The sequence below is a fragment of the Lycium ferocissimum genome, chromosome 11 (assembly GCF_029784015.1).
Source record: "Lycium ferocissimum isolate CSIRO_LF1 chromosome 11, AGI_CSIRO_Lferr_CH_V1, whole genome shotgun sequence".
NCBI classification, from domain to species: domain Eukaryota; kingdom Viridiplantae; phylum Streptophyta; class Magnoliopsida; order Solanales; family Solanaceae; genus Lycium; species Lycium ferocissimum.
Window position 1 is genome coordinate 48983102 of NC_081352.1, and position 21099 is coordinate 49004200.

At 35.1% G+C, this 21099-nt stretch overlaps 1 protein-coding gene across 1 annotated transcript; it reads right to left on the minus strand.

The window, feature by feature from the left end:
* Positions 1-3668: 3668 nt before the first annotated feature.
* LOC132036182 (alpha-1,6-mannosyl-glycoprotein 2-beta-N-acetylglucosaminyltransferase) lies at positions 3669-5949 on the minus strand. Its single transcript, XM_059426448.1, has 2 exons — positions 4190-5949; positions 3669-4053 (listed from the first exon to the last, which is right to left on the minus strand). Exon 1 carries the CDS (start codon positions 5486-5488, stop codon positions 4211-4213), a length of 1278 nt encoding a protein of 425 aa, XP_059282431.1. The 5' UTR covers positions 5489-5949; the 3' UTR covers positions 3669-4053; positions 4190-4210.
* Positions 5950-21099: the final 15150 nt, after the last annotated feature.

Here is a 21099-nt window from a genome sequence, read left to right on the forward strand (position 1 = left end):
AAAATACTTTTCACTTTAATACTTGGAAATACGCAAAAGATAGAAGGAGTTCTTGACAAGAAAACTCTAATGACTAGGAGAATATCTTATGACTTGAATATTTGACACAAAACCCTAGAGATTACATTTATAAGGTCCCAAAATAAGAAAATAGTTAATTAAAAAATGGCACAGCATCTGCATAATAGCTAGGGTTCGCAGAGTCGGGGAGTGCGATGTTGGAATTGGACCGCAAAATAGGTCTGCACAAGGGTTTTAGTGCTTCGCATTTCTGCCTGAAACTTGGATTGAGCATTTGATCGCAGGACCGTTATGCGGACTGTCTCAAATGCAGACCACAGAGGACCGTCATATTTTGGTCCCAAGTTCTTCTTCTTACAACTTTTGAGGATTGGGGTCCCAATATGCGGCCCACAGTCAGGTTATGCAATCCACAAAAAGAGTCTTCTCTGCTCTTCTTGAGTTTTTTACCACTTTTGTCCACTTTTATATACTTTTTCCCAATTCTGGGGTCCAATATGCGGCATGTTACTGTTACTTTTCTTCATAATTCTTATCAATAGTATTTTGCCATGGCTTTTCTAATTTCGTCAATTCTTGTCTGATCTTCTTTGTCATGTTTTCTCTTTAGTCGAGGGTCTTTCAAAAACAACCTATCTACCTCTCAAGATAGGATAAGGTGTACACTTTATCCTCTCCAGACCCCACTTGTGGATTACACTAGGTATGTTTGTTGTTGTTGTACACTAGATATAAAAATATATTACATAGACGAAGAAATTAAAATTAGAAAGGAGAAAATAGGCATTAAAATTTACTAGGGTTAGGAGAGGCAAAAATGTCTATGGTCGAAAGTTGGAGTAAGAATTGAAGTTTTAAGTCAAAGTTGAAGGATAATAGGTAATTTTAAATTGAAAACCTTGTTTTTTCCTGTAGGGGTGGTAGGTGGGGGGAAGGGGAAGGCGTGGGGGTGGGGATTACCTGCCTCCTGGAAGAACGAACAAGGTTGTCAGTTATAAAACTACATATTTAATTTTGCCGTTTTAATTCGTTCGTTGTAGTTTGACTTGAAATAAAAAATAAAATGATTTATTATAATTTAAAATATGTCATATAATAACATTTGTGTGACTGTAAAACCTTTAAAATTTGTTTTTGTAGCTATAATAACTTTTCATTATAAAATATAAGAATGTGACAATCCTGCTTTAAAAAGATAAATATGAACACAACGTCAAATAAAGTGAAAGAAAGAAGTGCTACCAGCTTTAAATTTCTTTTAGAAACTGAAAAAGAACAAATGGCTAGAATTTAGAATAAAACATTTTGAAATTCGTAATGATTCATAATTTCCAAAAGATATGGACTATATTTTTTTTCAAGAATAAAAGGAAAATCCAGATGATATTGCAAGCTATTACAATACAGGAGAGAATGTAACGTTTTACCAAAACAAATATTGACGAAAATGTATAAAAATCTCTGGATTGGAAATTTTAACACTTCAGGAGGGACAAATTGCACATCATTCAATTATTAGCTGACAAATTTGTTTTTTAAAGAGGTCTTTCTCCATTCGTCGCGTCTTATTTGCATATTGCTTACCTATTGTTTAAATCTTTTGTTAGTGAATAGTGATACATGATCGAGTGATAGATTATTTCCATATTAAACAAAATCAGTTTAACAACATACTAACGATAACTATTCTGAAGGGTACCTAATATTCTTTGGGTGTTCAGTTCTGCTGTTTGAGTCACATGAGAAGTTATGAAGCATTTGAATTGATTACTGTTCTCATTTTGATAACCGTGATGTCCAGGCCAACTTGCGTGCCTCGCCTAATTCCACGGGATACTAGCCACCTAGTGTTTTGTGTCTTGTGATTTGAACAGGCCTCTGATCGCTTAACCCACTTCATTGTGCTGTCAGCCTTTTGGCAGGTGAGTCTTGATTACTGTTCTCATAAAACATTGTTTTGAATTGCTATTGATATTATGCTATATGCATACGGATGTTTTTCGAAGTATCGCTCCAACCTTATCAGAGGAGGTGGGAGGTGGGAGGTGGGAGGTGGGAGGTGGGACCAGAAATAGTACAAGTTAATAACTCCAAGCAAAGAAACAGGTTGAAATCAATGGTGCACCATATTCCTCAACAAACAAAAACAACAACCAAACGAAACAAAAAAACCAACCCACCACAATCACCACCACCACCACCAACTTGAACAATGTAACAACAAACGTGGTTGCTACAGCTTCCCGGGAGACGAGCTCATATGCATACTGATACTGTTTGCAACCAACCACCCTCTACCTGTACTAATTTTGAGACATAGAAATATATGCACAAAGGACAGGAACTTTTGCGATGAAAAACTAAAAACTAGAACAATACAGAAAATATAAGCTTAAATAAGTAAGGCATGTGCAGCAGCAAAGTCATATCAATTCAGTTTTCTCCATTTTAGTATGTAACTATGCATATCAAATTGGTTTGTCATACTGGAGACACCAATGGCACAATCGTATCAAGTGAGCGCAGTGTGTGCATCTCATTTCAATAGAAGACACGAGACGAGAGATTTCAGTTTATAAGCTTGAAAACTAGTTAACATGAGATTGTTGAAATCAATGGTTCAAGAAAACAACTATGCACACACAGAAGGAACATTAAAGCTTGATCTACTCTGGCATCAAATGGATAATTTACAGAGATGTGCTACAGCTAAAAAAGAGATGAAAAACAGCAGACGATGAACTCTGGAAATAAATAGGAAAGAGATGTTTTATCTTGAAAGGCACAGCATTTCCATATTCACAGTCCAGTTGGACTACCACTTCAGCTAAAACTAGTTTCATGGTTATCCGTCTTCCAGAGGCATGCAATAAATAAATCCAATGATATAAATCTACTTATCCCCTACTTATCTGTTAAAATCCTTCTAAATTCTGTGACACGCATAGAAGTTGTGCACTTCTCTGCATTCTACAGGCACACTATTTCATATTCTAGATGTCCTTTATATCAAATAATGGTGGTGTCATGGTTAGTTTGCACGCACCTCAACTAATCCACCAACACATGTACCAGGTAACTCTACCCACCTAAGCTTAGACAGATGAGAACAAATTACCTAGTTATGCCTCTGCTGGGATTTGAACCTCTGTTCCCAAGGTTGTTAATCTAGCTCTTTGGCCGATAGGCCACCTCCTTGATCAGTTGATCCATATTCTAAAAGTCCCTTTTGTTTTCGGAAGAGGAAAGAACCAATCAATACTGAAGGAATTATATTCAGATGCACCAATTCTTACAAGTTAAGTAGTTACTAATTCTGCTCAGAACATAGAAAACAGGCTCTACTTTCAACTATAGCAAGTCGTTAACATTGAACAACCCTAAGCATTTCTGAAAGTACAGCAAGAAATAAGGTGAGAATTCTCATTTTAAAATAAAAAGCTGATATATTAGGCCAAATCCTTTTTGAAGAATTGCTTGCAATTTCTGATAAAAAAGTGACTTGCAACCTGACATTGGTGAGGTTACTTGGTCAATGTAGTTAAGGAACTTACTATAAATAGCAGAGACTATAAAGGTCACGCGTAAAAGAACCAGTAATAAAAGAACAAATTACAAGAAGAGAAACAACATAGTAATAATGGATGTAACGATTAACATGAGATCCTAAATATTTCCAAATTCCAAAAGGAGAAGTTGCTCAGAGTTAAATAAGATGTTCCGACAGCACAGAGACAACCTTACCGAACGTACATGGAAAAGAAATGCAATGCTGGAAATGACAACTTAATTTTACTTTCGATTCTATTGCTTCACTCTCAAAAAATGGAAACCACCTAAAAGAACTCAGTAAATGCTCTGCCCCTACATAAAAGTACGTCATCTAGTCTCTGCCTCACGCCGTACAGGCAACCATTAATTTAGTGCCTTATCCAGAAAAAATATCTATCACGCTTGCCAAGCCAGAAAAAGAAGCTTTTTTGCGACAACAAAGATTATAGATGCAACCCAGGCATAAAAAGGCTTACCTATCTGCAAACATAAACAAACTATAAAAAACAAAATTTATTGTGCATTCAATAATAGCTGGCATGTGAATGTATAACATAATGTAATTCCTAAAATTTTACACACGTGTTACACCTAAGAGTGATTTCCATATCCAAACCTTAAAAGGGGATGGCCGTCCTTAGACATACAATTTAGCAAACTCCAAACACAATTCGCGATCCCGTACATCTCCCCAGCCTCCCCAGCCCTTGAAACCACCCTGATATCCTGCCTGGTGCTCATATTTCCGAACTTCCCAGTCTGGTTTGATATTTGCGACTTTATCAATATCAGAGACAGCAATATTCACACCACCATTGTCCATACAAGCTAGATTACGATGATGACCTTGATGCAAACCACATTTCCCAAAATGAATAGCACTGGACCTAGACCCTCGTAATGTGTAAACTGGAGAACCAAACGAAGGATAAACTGTCGACCACATTGTTATATCCCAATTGTAATCGTCAAAAGAGCAGAATCCTGCTGCCTTTTTATGAATTTTCCTCCACACTGTCCGGTTAAACGCATAACCTACATTTCCCATCCTTTCTGCAACTAAAGATTCCCATCCCTCTCCCCTCGACTTCACTTCAGATGGCGCTAGATTGGCAGCATAACAGTCGGGGCACTTTTTTGACTTCAAATCCACAAGTAACTGCATATTGCGATATGCATTGGGATAAATGAAATGGTCTTCTTCTATAAAAAGAATATGACCTGAGTGTTGACGAGTCTCCTCTAATCCATCCCACACAGTATTCATCATCCACCACCAATGATGCTTCAACGAGACAATTTTCGGGTCCCGGTGGTTCCCATATTGATCAGGCGTTCCCTCACAATGTTTCTCAGCTGGATCATCTTTGTCTTTGCAATCATTAGGAGATACACCTGGAAAGCTATCGGTAAAAATGTGAGGCGAATAAGGGGCAAATATTTGTTTCACTTGGCAGAACTTGATGCTTTCCACAATCTTATTCATCTCTTCAAAGTATCCATCATGACTAACAATCAACAGAGTCTCACTTATTCCTTCCACGCGAGAAAGGCTGTCGATCACGATTTGAAGATACTGAGGCCGGTTATGAACATACAAAACAATAACTACATGATCTTTTGCTAACTTTGGGAATAAATCCAAGTTCCCTGGAGGGATCTGATTTTTCTTGTTCAAGACAACTGACAACTCATTTTGCAAGATTAGTTTAGGAATTAAAGTAAGTTCCTTTGCTTCAGTAATTTCAATACTTTCAGTACTACCCTCATAAGTATCACTGTTTATCAAACTAGATATTGAATTGGTCCTAAGAAGAACTAACAGCAAAATTACTCCAAGCACAGTGATCAATGCTAGAGATGCTAAACGTCTAAAAGCTGCATCTTTTATTCTTCCTTTTTTAAATGAAGCCATAACTAAACTATTGCTATATAACACAACAACTCTATCAAGAACACAAAAAGAATCCAACTTGTTAAAACCTTCACAGTAATAACATGAAAATATTAGCTTACAGATCAAAAAAAGAATCAAGAATCTTCAATATGCTCTTCACAGTTGGATTATAGCAACCCCATAGTACTGAACTTCAATAATTTTAGATGTACTGGCCAAAATAAACAAAACCCTTCAAAATAAAAACAAGAAAACTACAGGGGTTTTGAATTTTTTGACCATATCCAAAGGCAAATATTGGGATCAAGAATTGATCAAAACCTTATGGAAATCTTAACCCACTTAGGATAATATGAAAAATGGAATGTTGGAGCCTCAGATTTATCAAATGTTCAAGAACAGTCAAAGGGTGCAAAAGTCCAGTCAAGAAACGACTAATGAACAATTACGAAAAGTCGTCAGGACTCAAGTAAAAGACCTAGATCTTTTGTGGGCAAATCTAGAAATAACGAAAAATAGAGTAATATCATAAAGATTATTTTACTTTCTTTATTAATTTGTCGCAAAAAGATTGTCATATTTCTATATTTAAAAATAATTTAACTTTATGCTATAATTTACAGTCACATATCTGAGACTTATTTTGAATTATACATTTCAAAAGTCTTTCTTTATTTTATTAAACTCTGTGTCAAGTCAAACTAATATAATATTTTTGAAACAGAAGGAGTAGTAAAGTTATTCAATTTTATTCTGTATTAATAAAATCAAATCACTCAACTTAAGGCTTTTTTTTTTGTGTGAAATAACTCAAATTATTTTGTCATGTCAAATTTTCTTAATAATAAATTTGGTTAAATAATTTTATAAGAAAAATGCTAAATCGAATGATTTTATTAATACAAAATAAAAAATAACTTTACTATATAATACTTTGAGATATTTACTAATAGGACGACTTTGGTTCTTCAGTGGAAACTTCACAAAAGTACAAGGAATGATGGACAAATTGAAGTATTTTTGAAGTTTACGAAAGGAGATCACCTAATGGATTGTGATTGTTCTAGCTCAACAACTTGGTGAGTAAGAAGTGGTTGTAGTCGAATCTCATTACAAAAGGTCATTTTCGGCCCAATTGGATTTTCTCTCTCCTATCCTATTAACTTGTTATTTGTTAAAGCAAAAGGATTTAAGAATTTATTTATTTGTATTAAGATTAAGATTTGAATATCGTATATAAATTTTATGATGTTGTATTAAAATTTGAGTACTAAATAATTAAGACTACTTATTTTTCCAACATTTGAATGTGTGTGGTTGGTAGTGATGATGGATAGGGTAGCAGTTGGTGGTGGTATTGACTGATTGTGGTGGTTTCGATGCGTACTAGCTTGTGGTGATGATGGCTGGCAGTAGTGGTTAGTGGTAGTAGTTGTTAATGGTGAAGGCCCATAGTTGTGATGGATGATAGTGATTGTTAATGGTGGTGGTGATGATTAATGACTGATAGCGGTGGCTGATGATATATAATGTTGTTGATAGTGGTGATTGTCAGTAGTGATTGGTAACTTTTGTGGTAGTGGTGGTTGGTGGTATTAATTGTAAATGGTGACTAATGATACAAAAGTCTAAACTATGTTAATTGGAGGCGATGTTGGTTCTGGCAAAGAATGGTGGTTGTAGATGGTGGGTGATGGTAGTTAATAAATGGTGGCGATGACAACGTCGTTAGTGATGAAACATTAATAGCATAATCAGAGGCATAAATACGATTTCCAACCTCATTTCAGCCGACTTTCTAGAATGTCAAAAACAACAGAATTGTGAGGGTAAATCATTTCGACCAAGATAGAGTAGTCAAAGTTCCAAGGTCTAACCAATTAGTTTTGTACTATACTAATTTATATATTTGTTAGTATTTTATAGTAATATGTATGAATTATATATGTAAGTATATACACTATATACTTCGGTACGATATTCCGTATTTTAATACTTTATTTATAAATACCGAATATAAAAAAATAATTAAATGCATACCAAATATCATATTACCGAAACTGCAATAAAAAATTTCTATTTCGATATAGTAATCCGTATCTACCCTATCATCTCCACCCTAATTTTTATTCTCCCCCAAAGTTTTAAAAAACAAATTCCTTTGTACATATGATTTGCATCCCCTCATGTCTCCTTTTTGTTTCTTTTAGATTTTATGTTTTCTAATTGTTTGTGTTTAAAATATAGGTTATGAAAAACTAAATCTTTATGATTTTTTTTTTCTCACGTGGACATGTACACAGTCACAAAATAATAATATGGTCGTGACATCTCATTTTACGGCGCTGAAAATTTAACTTTTTCAGTGATTTGTGTTTTCTGGGCAACTAACACATAGTGTAGTGATTTTATTATTATCAAAACTAATTTTTTGATTTTACTATCATAAATATTTAGTTTAGTACTTTGCAGTTAAAAAAAAAAACAATTTTATGACATTAGTGTTTTTATAAGTAATTTTGTAACCATCATTGAAATTAGAGAAAAAACATCATTTAACCCCTGAACTTGGTACGAAAACTCAGTTTGGAAACTAAACTTAACTTCTATTTATTTACCCCCCTTAACAACTTACGTTTTAATTATTTTCCCCCTCTAGTGGCCCAAACCTGGGCGCGTGTTTGACAGCGCCTGACCCGCGCGTTAATTAATTTTTGTTAACGTTTTTTTTTTAATAAAAATCGACGGGGGTAACGGTTATAATACCGTTCCCCCTTTCTAATCCCAACCCGACCCACCACCCTTTAGAACCCTAAGTTGTTCTTCAACTTCATCTTCATCACACCTTCAATCAGCTCCATTTTTTTTCCCTCCATTCATGAAATTCCTCTTGCTCACACCATTGCTCCTTCATATATGTATTCTTCCTCCACGAAATTTCTCCTCCAAATTTCTATCCATAATCACTCTCTGTTCTAATTCGAAAATTTTGTGGGTTCATAAATGTCTCAAGGTAGCTGTTCATCTCACGTAAAATGTAATAGTGGCACCATTGCAAAACACCTCACTTCATCGACTCCTAGTAATCCCGGACGAAAATTCTACAAATGTCCGAGGCCTAAGGGCAATTCTTGTGGATTTTGGGAATGGGAAGATGAATTGTTCCCTGAGATTCAGTGGAATAATGTTCAAAATTTGACGTCGTCGTTAGATGCGATCAGATCGAAAGGGACAAATTGCAAGAAGAATTAATTTCCATTGAGGCTAGACATCTAATTGAAGTGAACAAAATGAAGGAAGAATTAATTGGCTTGAAGAGTAAACAACAATTTGACTTGAAAAAAGTTCTAAACTTGGAGGAGAAACTTGCAAATACAAGGATGTTGTTTTTGATTTCGTGGGGAATATTTATTGGCTTTTTGGCGGCTTCCTTAATCAACTGAATTTATGTTGTTAGTATGTTGTAATCGCGTAGTAGGTAATGTAAGAACTTTATGCTCTGTTGTAATGTAAATGTCATGGAAGAACTTTATGCTCTTGTTGAAGAATTTTGTTGTTATGGAAAATATTACCTTGAAAATGATAGCAAAAGTCGAGAAATTTTATAAATTACTTTGAATAGAGAATCTGGAGACCTAATCTATCATTACGATCTTCGGATCCTCCTTTACATGAACAAAGACGCTATGCGGTTCTCATCTAAACATGCCTTAAAACACAACACATCTCCATCCCTAATCCGGCGAAAGATCAATGAAGGCTTTCCAGCCTTGAGCGAGGCGCGTGTATACGCCAACCTTGTATTTCATATTATACTCATGATCGTCGTAATGAACAACAACGTCCTTGTCGGTGTTTGGAAGAAATTCCAGTATGTCAGTTGGAAGGATCTGCAAAAAAAACATGTTATTACCAAAAGAGGTAAAAGAACAATTGAAAATATATAATACGACAACACTTACGAAATCGTCTTTTTCGACGTACGATTTCGTCAATTCTTTGTCAAAACATGCGGCCATTTCCATGTCATCCATCTTAGATGAAGGCTGCCTCTTTAATATCACTACATGTGTTAAGAGTTATTTGAGTTGAGTGAAAGTGAGATGGAAAGAAGGCCTATTTATAGTTAAGTTGAGTTATAGTGTTAGTGTGATCAAGTAGTTAATGATGTCTCGGATTCATTGGTTTTGACCATCACTCCCAAGTACCAACTACCATCATTTACTAACTCGGATTCAATGTTTTTGACTGCTCAAATCTGTATAATGCATTTACTTGCATCCATTCAATGTGTTTGACTGCTCAAATTTTCTTTGCATTTTAGTGTTATACAAACATAGCGATCCACGACTAGGAAGCTTCTCTATGCATTTATTGTCATTAGAAATTTGGGCATAAAATACTAGAAAATCGAATTACCGAACCGAAAATGTGTAAAATTCGACAATTCGGTAATTCGGTATTCGAATGCTGAAATCAATTTACAATTATACCGTTCGGTATTCGGTAAATACCGAAAATAAATTACTAATACTATACTTTGTAGGGCCTTTAAAAAAAGGAGTAAAGGAGAAAGGCCCGTTGTAAAAATATTTTAAGTCCGGCCAAATCGTAAAAATACGTAATATCTTAGTGTTATAAGACCTAACACTTCGATACTTACATTTTCCTTTCTATTAAGGAAGCTTCTCTATTTCTGCATTTATTGTCATACACAACGATATATATGTTTACTAATTTGTTGATTCGTATTGGTTTAGGGTTTAGTGTTTGTGTACGGGTAATACACAAAACCGGTTGTGTGAAATATACAACAAAATTGTACGATTTCTCTATTTATCGAGGATTGCGATAGTTTGCATTAGTTTTTATGTATTGTATCTAGAAAAGCTAATAAGGATTTAGGGTTTTCTTGTTAATATTAGGCAAAATATATTGTTTGCTAATTTGTTGATTCGTATTGGTTTGCTTAATATTGCAAGAATAGAATGTCACTTTCGGGGCAAAGTTTTGTTTTGCTTATATCTCGTAGCATCATCTCTTGGTAATGCATTCAAAATTGATAAAGTCTAAGTGCACATTTGTTTGACAAATGTAACATCATCTACCATAATTGTTTCATTGCTAAAAAACAACATTAAAATAGGCAATGAATGGACAAGAGATGTATGCCTCACGGTGTAATTATGATAAGGTTTTAAACATTACTTTCAATCCTAGGTGCTAACTTGATTTTAAAGACATACATACAAGACTAAACTAATTCAACTTCATTTTTCCATTTCATTTAAGCTTGCTCGAGGCTTAGTATGCGTCCTTTTGATGAACTTGTTCTTTGACTCTAAAAGAGTTCCCAAATATATTTGGTTCTTTGTGGTTCTACACTTACATGTGGGAACCGGTTCATATAGTTAAAATTGGTATTGCATTTAAGATGAAAATAAATTATCATATATCCCTTGTTCTCATTCTCTTTTGTCCACTCATTTGTCAAGGCCTTGTTGTATGAATATGATTGATGTACTTATTTTAAAAAAAGGATATGTGGACTACTTTTCCATTTTAGTCCTCCTCATTTTGGTTTATGATGTCCAAGACTACCAGTGACTATTTGAATTCATAGGCATGGTTGAAAGATTTGCCATTCCAGATTAAGCGCATTAACAAAATAGATCTCCATTAGGCAAAATAGATCTCCATTAGGCTAGATTGTTTGTTTTGAAATGGTTAATGAGGTTGCAAACTTACATTGACAATTTTGAAACCACTTTGGGTAGTTGGTAGCTAAATATACAGCACTCCCATTCCCACAACTCTTGGAAGATGGTTTTCTTTTCGATTTTGTGCCCTCTTTCCAAAGAATCAGCCCAGTCTGATGCACTTATTGCATCGTGTATAAATTCTAAGTCACATTTAAGGTGTCAAACACTTAGAATTGTAAAATTGATTAAGTCGTAATTTAACAAGCTAAGTAATACCGTGATACAAACAAAATTACTTATTGGAACTTTATATATACTATTTAGACGATTGTCCCGTACCCCTTCCGTTATTGAAATGCACTGCTGAATTCATAGGCATGGCCTAGCTCATATTTAAGTAATTAGACTCAATGTAAGATTCGAACGGGAACTTTAATATTTAATCAAGTAGTAAATAACAAGGAAAGAAATTTTACCGTAATTTGCAAGCGAACCTCTTGGTCTTCCCCTTCCTCTACTGCAAGGTTGGGAATTACTTGGTACCGTTTAGAAGAACCAACACTTAACCTTGTTGAACTAGTACTTGTCCCTCTCCCCTTGCCCTTCCCAAAGACCACTCTCGCGATTGTGGATTCATAGGATAACCCTTCTTATTGTGACCCTTTGCATTGATGAACTTGTGCAGTCATCTCAACACCTCTCATTTTTGAAGGCCTTTCCTTGTCTTGTTTTGATGTCCAAGACGTCCGCTCCTTTCTTCTACACTTTCTTGGCCTACAAAATAGATCTCGTTAGCCTTTTAATCTCGGGTGGGAGGTTAATGAGGGAGGATTGGTTGACTTTGGCCACATTGCCATATTAGTAAATCACGTTTAAGGTTGAATGAATGAGTTGTATGTTTTGAGGTAAGTGTCCTTAGTGTACGAATGTGCAACATAATCAATAGGTTCCAATTTTCTGAAATGAAGTGCACCTCTTGGCTTATGGCATGACGACAATAGGAATACCTTTTCTAAAGCATCCAAGATCTACAAGTGCAAGTATTGCTAGATTTACTATGAATTTATTACCCCGGAGTTGAATGAATGAGTTGCCTGTCCTTAGTGTGACCTCAAAGCCATATTCACCATTCCATTCAAGAGTACACTTCATTGACTTTGATGTGTTCTCTTGCAATACCTTCAAAGCCATTGGCCGATATTTGTTATCCAAGTCTCGTAAAACTCTCTTAGTTGTCCTACCTTCTCATCATTTTGACTCTAATTTCCTCAAGCATTGCGATAATGGTCTTGTGCCTTGGCCCCAAAATCTAGGAATTAAAACTCTCGGCCATGTTGTTGTCAACACTATCACAATGCCTAAGGTATTTAAAGTAGACCTTGGACCACCTATCTATGTTGTAATACAACAAATCTCCATTTATTCCATCACCTAACTTCTCCATATGATCCAAATTTTTTTGTAACTCCGCTCATATGTGAACTTAGCACATCTCCGGGCGTTCTAATCTCTATGCCTTTCCATGTTTTGGAAAAATTGGCAAGCACATGTCTTGCACACATTCTCTCGTTCGCATTTGGCAACGGATCCTTAATGGCTATATCCGGACCTACAATAACATGTAAAAAAATATTAGGTGAAAGAGAGTTGACATAAGTTAAAAAGAGAATGAAAAAAAATTCGAAATCAATAACCAAGAATACATTACCTTTTGCATATCCGAAAGAGTTGTCAAACCACCCCATCTCCAAGCTCAAAATCATGCCTTAGAATGTTGACAAACCATCTCCAAGTAAAAGTATTCTCAAATTCAACCCTGCCTGCCAGTGATAGCATCTGGTTGTTCCCATCCTTACAAACAGCCACAAGCAATTGGCCTTTACAAACACCTTTTAAAAAACAGCCATCCAACCCAATTGCTCTCTTACAACCAGCCTTGAATGCCTTCTTCATGACATTAAAACATATATAAAAGGACTGAAACCTTTTGATTCCACCTTCAAAAGTTTCTTCACTCCCTCTTAACCACACATGTGCTACGGATTAGTCCTTAAAAGCTCATCCCTATAATCCAAAATTCTTTTGAACTCCTCTACATTGTACCCCGATTTGTTGCAAAATCATGCTTCTTGGCTTCTCTTGCCACATTCCTACCAATATACACCTCCAATTCCTTTCTTACCAAATTTTGAAGCTCAAAAATTCTAATGCCAAAGTTCAAATAATTCTATCTTTGTACGTTTCTGAAATATACAAAGAATTTACCAACTTGTTTTTTGTTGTGCCATTGCACTTGTGAACAGGATTATAATTCTTCACAACAAAATTATTTGTTCTAGAATCATAACTGGCAAACAATAACCATGGACAGCCAGCAGTACACTTTACCCTCACCGTAGTTGGTTCATTGACATATTTATCCAACTCTACATGTTCTTGAACTGCATACCTGGTAAGTGCTTTCCTAAACTGTTTAGCACTTTCAAATGCAAGACCAGTCTCCCAAACTATTTCTTTACACTTAGGATAAAAAATAACCCTATTTCTAATTCTTTTTGGTCTCTTTGACTTTTTGGTAGACTTTTCAATCACACCTTCGTCATCAGCTTCATCATTAGTCTCTATTTCAAAGCTAACAGGTTCATCTGAGTCATAAAATGGCTCATCCCCACCCAATTTTCCTTCAAATGTACTCTTACTCCTAGATAAATATTCATCATGTCCCATATCTACACCCTTTGGCCCTAAATCTATCCCTTCATATCTCTTAGCCTTTTCTTTCTTCTTTTTTGATTTTAGAGCCACCCAATCTTTCCTTAGATTCCTATCCTCCTCATGGACATCACTATCAAATATTTCTTCTTCACCTTCTCTACCACTACATTGTCGGACTCTCGCATTCACTCTCACTTTTTAAGTCGAATCATCATCATCACCGTCGAAGCAGAGTACACTGCAGATATTGGTGAAGTCCCACCCAAGGATTCATCAAGACCAGCAGCCTCTTCAAACCCTAAGCCTTTACTACCCCCAAATGTTTGACTACCCTCACCTGCCCCAACCTTTTCATTTATATCTTCACATATGGGGTTATCAAAAGTAGTAAAAGATTCCCCACCCACATGGGTAATAGGTGGAAGAGCAGGGGGGACCACAAAGGTTCCTCAACAAGATGAGTCACAAAAATTATAACAATATCTCCGTTTTTTAATTGAGATGCAATACAAATAATGTCTCTATCACTTTTAACTTCTACTACAAATCACCATTTAGGTGGTCTAATATATACACAACAAGATGAAACATTATAACCAATTTCTTTAACATAGTAAACAAGCTCAAAATAAGAGAATTTATCGAGATCAACATCAAAATAATCTGTCACACTACCTCCAACATACTTAATACGAGGGGTTTTTTCTAAATTACCTTCGTGGTTAAACCTCAAAGTCACAAACACATCGTCCATTTTCTTCGCAAAACCTAAAATTGAAAACAAATGAAAAATTACAAGATTCAGTTACCATTTACACCAAAAAAAAAAAAAATGAAGTTAAAGATAAATTTTTTGCAACTGAAAAATAGTAAAATCGAAATCTAGACAAACCCTAACGAGAACAACAAGAATCATGTACCTTTGTGGCTAACTAATCTTCAATATCACTCAGAAACGACAAGATTTACTTATATTTTGGGTTTTTAACTTTGCAATGATCGGTTTGTGTAGTGTGGAGGTTTGGTTGTGTAGTGGAAAGGGAAAAAAGTGTCGATTGGGAACCTTGGTTGGGTCTTTTGTTTGGGATAGGTCGGGTTAATTGGGGCTGGGTCGGGTTTTTTATGTGGGGACGGGTAAAAATAAGTTGGGGAATTAAATAATGACGTGGACAAATTAGCTCACGCGTGTCTAACACTACCCAGCCCTCAACTGGTCTGGGCCACTAGAGGGGAAAAATAATTAAAACGTAAGTTGTTAAGGGGGGTAAATAAATAGAAGTTAAGTTTAGTTTCCAAACTGAGTTTTCGTGCCAAGTTTAGGGGTTAAATGGTGTCTTTTTTAACCTGATTTATCCAGTGACTTTGAATAATAAAAAGATTCACACTTCATCCCTCTAAATTAAATAGTTGGCAAATATATTCCTTTTCGAGAGTGGACCAAGGAGATTTTGTCCCTCCACCCGTATCCTATGCTAAGAGATATTAACATGAGAACGAACACAGAAACAAAATTACAATGACTTAAAGATGTATACTAGTTAGGACAAAAATGCAATCTTGAAGGCTTTACCTTCAATCAAACCAGTTATTTTAGAGAAGTCCAAAAGAAAAGGGGCGCCAGGATCAAGCTAGGTAGTTGACAGAGGAAATCACATCTCATAGAATTAACTGTGTTTCAACGCTTTGATATGATATTTGAAACTTCATTTCTCAACAATGGTTCTTCCACATCCATTTGTTCTTTCTCCTATTATCAAAAGAAATTTGTTACACCTCGTACTTTTGTACGTTAAGTATCTTCGTGAGTTGGTTGTTATAGATTTGGATAGCGGAATTATCTTTGAGGTTTATAAGATTAGACGTGTTCGTCTTGAGTATACGAGGGTTTAAGTTCATCTTTGACATGTGTTGGAAGGATTAGAGGATAAACGAAAAGAGAATACGTTTCGTCGAAGTTTTGTGTTGGAAGTGGAAAATAAGGACCGTGTATTAGATATACTGGCCATAGTTTGGGATACGGTCCGTACTTAACTAGACAGAGAGGGAAATTTTGTGTTGAGATGTACGGTCCATATATGTATATATATATATATATATATATATATATATATATATATATATATATATATATATATATATGTATATATATATTCACTTTTATTTCATTTTAACATTTCATCAAGCTCATATAAGCTTTGGAAAAACCCTCTCCAACATAACTAATCAATCCCTAAGTGAAATCAAGGACTAAAAGAGAAGATCAAGTGCCAAATATTTTTGGACTATCGTTGAAACTTAATTCTTCCTTTGGTAGTAGCTTTGGAGGATACTTCATAGTGAAGTAATCTTGGAATTGAAGTGTTCTTGAGTTCTTGAGGTAAGATTCCACCTTATTTCCATATGTTTGAGTTTGCTAGATGTTTATACAAATGATTAAAAGGGAAAAGTTGTAGGAAGAAGGTTCTAATGAACGTTAAGGTTCCTGTGAGTTGTAATCTGTTTTGGCCATATTGTTGCTATGCTATTGAACTGAATTCCTCATGTATGGATGATAGAAGATGTTATAGTTGTGTTGATATTGATATACTTGAGATATTTGGAAGAAGAAAGTGTATAAAGTGTCGTATACGAAGCGTATGTTAGGCTATTTTGATGAGTATCTTGGGGTGAGTAATGATGTGAAATTAAAGAGACTTATACGAGGTTGTTGTTGTGTTGTTGGCTGTTAGGCGTGCTGTAGTGACAATGGAGTAAGAGAAATGTTGTCCATTTCATTTTGGAATCGAATCATCATTTGATATACGTGATACACTAGTACCATCTAAGTTTGTAAATGTGTTCCTTTGTTATAGGATTGGAGTACTAGTTCGACGGGTTCTTTATGGGATTGTGTTGACGACTTGAGGTATGTTAAGGCTAACTTTCCTTTTTTTTTTTTTTTTTTGGGTATGGTCCATATGAACGAAACATAAATGTAACACTGCTCTATAATGATTCTATTCTTAGCAGCTAGAAATGTTCTATGTTGATTCATGTTCCTGTAATGTTGTTCTTAGCAAGCTCTTCTCTAGTTTTGTACGCTTCATAGAGTCACATGTTGATGAAAATGTCATTCCATAATGATGTTCGGAGGTGTAACGACATTATGTCACTCCGAGAGATCCAAGATGTACTCGTATCATACTCATGCATTATATATATGCGTGTGTGTGTGTACTATGACCCCACATGCGTTATATATGCGTATACTTATGTGATATCTATATGGGTTATGGCGAAGTTTAGGGCGTAATATACACACTACCACCTGATCAATTGGTCATATGATGACGATTATGCCCACAGAGGCCGATGAGATACAATGGGATGCCCACAGAGGCTTGACAAGTATTATATACACATATATACAGTACTTATGCATATCATTCGCCCTCAGAGGTAGTTCAAATATATAAGTTGCATTCCTTTCATCCTATGTACCTTTATGTCTCCTTTATATTACTTTCATGCCTTACATACTCAGTACTTTGTTCGTACTGGCGCCCCTTTCACCTGGGGGACGCTGCATTTCATGCCCGCAGGTTTAGGTAGACAGGGTGACCGCCTCAGTAGGTTGCCGTTCAGATGATATTGGAGCACTCCACTTTTCTTATAGTTGTTGTCATGTCTTGGTCCGGTATGTTTTTATTGTACATATAGGTGGGCCTTATTCCGACCTTATTATGTCATGTATTCTAGTAGAGGCTTGTGATTACAGTTGTGGTATAGTTAGACATTGTATAGCTCTCTCAGCTTATATTTTATTTGATAGGTGTCTGTGATGGCCTTGTCGGCTCGTAAAGTTATGTCTAGCATAGTTATATACATATGTTCTTTCCGGCTTGTCCCTTTTCAGTATAGCTCTCGTATAATCTAGCAGGTTTACCATATGATGACCCTCGTGGTCCACCCTTGTGTACGATTACGTAATGAAAGCATGTTTTAGCAGTGCTCGGCAGGTAGGGCCCGGGTGCCCGTCATGGCCCTCCGATTTGGGTCGTGACAAAATCTATCTATAAAAAGTGTGGGAATGGATGGAGAGGGAATTGGTGGTGTTTAATTTTGTTCCTCAAACCCAGGGAAAGGGTAGATAAATTAAAGAAGGATATCTAAGGCTGAGAGGAGGGAGGGGGAGCAGTAATGGGGTGGGTGGTTGTTACATCGAAGTACAATCTTATTGTTTTGAAAGAAAAGAAGGAGAATTATATATACTTATATATGTCTAGTGTAAAATAATAAGAAGTTGGAAGGGACGATTGATGCACATGAAATGTCGGAGAAACCTCCATGAGTAGAACATACTACTACTAATCATTACCTTCACTCTTCTTTCAATTTCTCTTCTCTCCTTTTTCTCTTCTAACATAAAGAAACTACCAAACATACCATGTATAAGGAAAGGAGACAAATGGCTTTTGATGTTGAAAAAGTATGATATCTCAAAAAGAATTTGTTCTTATTGATTCATTCCCTTAATATCACATTAATGAGTTAATTATTTGAATTACAATTCTTCTTCAGTTCTCTCCTAACATTGGCAATGGTAACAGAATATATATTTTCCCCATTTATAAGTTGATTATTTGGAATATAATTTCGTTCTCTATTATACACAACATAAAATTTTGGGATATTAAAAGTTAGATAAAAAGAAACAAAATTTCTGGGAAACCCATCAAACTTTCTTTGTTGTGAACTCTAAAATATGCAAGCAAACACAATTAAAAGTAAGCTAAAAGCCAACTTTTTGCATATTATTTGAAGTTCAGAACTAGAAGATTACCCGAAAAGTGAGGAGTACTATAATTTTACATTACTCCAAAATTATACGATAATACACGTTTGGATCTACACTACTGCACTTATATAATTGTTAATAAGAAAAGGAAGAAAAAATCAAAAGAGAGAGGGAATAAGGGAGGAGAATGGGCAAAAGGAGGAGGAATGGTCTTTGGAGAATGGGCAAAAAGAGGAGGAATGGGTCTTTGTTGTACATATGTTGATTTATTTGTTGTATATATGTTGATTTAATAATTTCAAAATACAGCTTTCATTCCAAGCTTGATTTTAGTATAACTCATATGTCGGCTGCTGTCTTGCTTAAAGTGTAAATGCATTTGTCAGATTAAATATCTTTTGCTACTAACTTTGAAAATACAACTCCATATGATACACATGTGTTATGTTATTTAATCAAAATATTCTTATTCTCAATTTGTGTACTTTATTTTTACGTTTTTGAATCTCTCGATCTCGTTGTTGCATCTAAAGAGACAAATATTGACTAATCTGGCTAACATTGAACTTGGTAAAATGAAATGGTTGAATAATTGAAAAATGAGATTATTCAGAAATACACATTGAATGCTGAGATTACGCATTGAATTTCTAGTGATAGATTCCATAATTAAAAAAAAGTGTTATGTGGTCTCAAGGGCACCTGAGTCGGTCATAGAAAATCTCACCACCAAGTACCCACTATTTTTACCCCCAAAACGTTCAAAAGTAAAATATATACTGAGGGGATTTTTTTGGTTGGATCTCTCCTATGTGGTCTCAAGGGTTGAGTCGGTAATAGCAAATGTCAACACCAAGTACCCACTATTTTTACCCCCAAAAAATTCAAAAGTAAAATATATACTTATAATATTTTTCGAAATTAGTGGCGGTTGGGTTTTACAAAAGTAGCAAGGTCCGTTTCTGGCTACTCTGTTCAGAAAATAGCTAAATTTAGATTATTCCTGTAAAATATCTTGAATCAAACGAAAATTATATGAAAAATATTAAAAATAATCATTTTTTTTCTTTCAAGCTATTAACGTGATGAAAAATTGAATACAACAAGCATCAATGTAGAATAAATTAACAATGTAAAACAAAAAGTTGGTGATGAGCTTACTAGTTCCACTTCAGCAAGAAGTTTGTTGTGCATTTTGTTTTCTCCTTCTAACTTTCAATTTTCAAGAACTATTGAGATTTGTTCTCATGAATATGAGATGAAGATGATTTGTTGAAGAAAAAAAAGGGAGAGAGAAAGAGGAAGATGATTTGAGAAGTGTCTTTTTTTTTTCTTGGAGAAGACAGTGATCTTTGGTTGTTTTTCTTTTACTTTTTGTTTGTTTGGTTTTCTTTTTTCTTTGTAGTTTTACTGTTTTAGGATCCGACGTTGAAATAATTAATAATGAATCGTACGGTCTATTTTTCAGCTAAAGTTGGCAAGTCAAAGACGTTAGCTTTTTTTATTTGGGAACAAATATTTTACTTTTGAGTTCTTTGAAGACTTAAAGTTCTGAAAACTCACACTTGGTACCCCCAACTTCCAACCTTGCTTATATATACACACACACTATATTATAGAAAAGTTTAGACTTTGCAATTCATTAATGACACTTACATGTCTTTTAATTATTCGTCAAAAGACACGTGTTTGCTAGAATTGATTTTACGGATCCATGAGTCCTACGCCAGGTCTCATTGCTCAACTTCATAGTTCAGAAACTTTCTGCTTCTTCTCCTTCCTGCTTTGAAGTTTCTCATGCTTTTAGGCTGAGTTGCTTGCTGTTATGTCCCTTTGCCATTTCCTCTCTCTGTCGCATCCTTTGTATTTGAGGTGAATTCTTATCACCGTGTCTTTTTTTTCTTGCCTCCCTTTGTTGATAATGTGTATTCAACTGAGATCTTTATTTTGCTGCTCATTTCAGTGGTTTCCTAGATTGTGCATACTCGATTAGCATCGTGCATGTTCGAAAATTTCCCGCATAGGTGTAAATAAGCTCTCGTAACATTTGGAGTTCCGTGTAAAGCAAAAAAAGTGAAGAGACAGGCTTGTTGCAGCCAAGGTGCTTGACAGTATGCTTAAACAACTCAGTTCTGGTATTTCTCGATAGTTGAATTTGACGTTTTTGGATTCTTTTTCTACTGAATGTTCATTTTTTTGGGAAGAATGGTATTTCTGAGTTTTTCTTTTTGTAGGTTTGGATAATTTGTTTGCTAATCTCTACACTTTTTTTTTTCCTGTTTGTATGTGAATTTCTGAGTTCTACTTAATTTTCTCTATTCTTTGTTGATGAGCATCTAAATATCCGACTCTATTTATTTTTACAGATTATTGATTTGTGTTGTTCTTTATTTTTCCTTTTTAGCTTGATTTGTTTGATTTTGGATACATCTTTC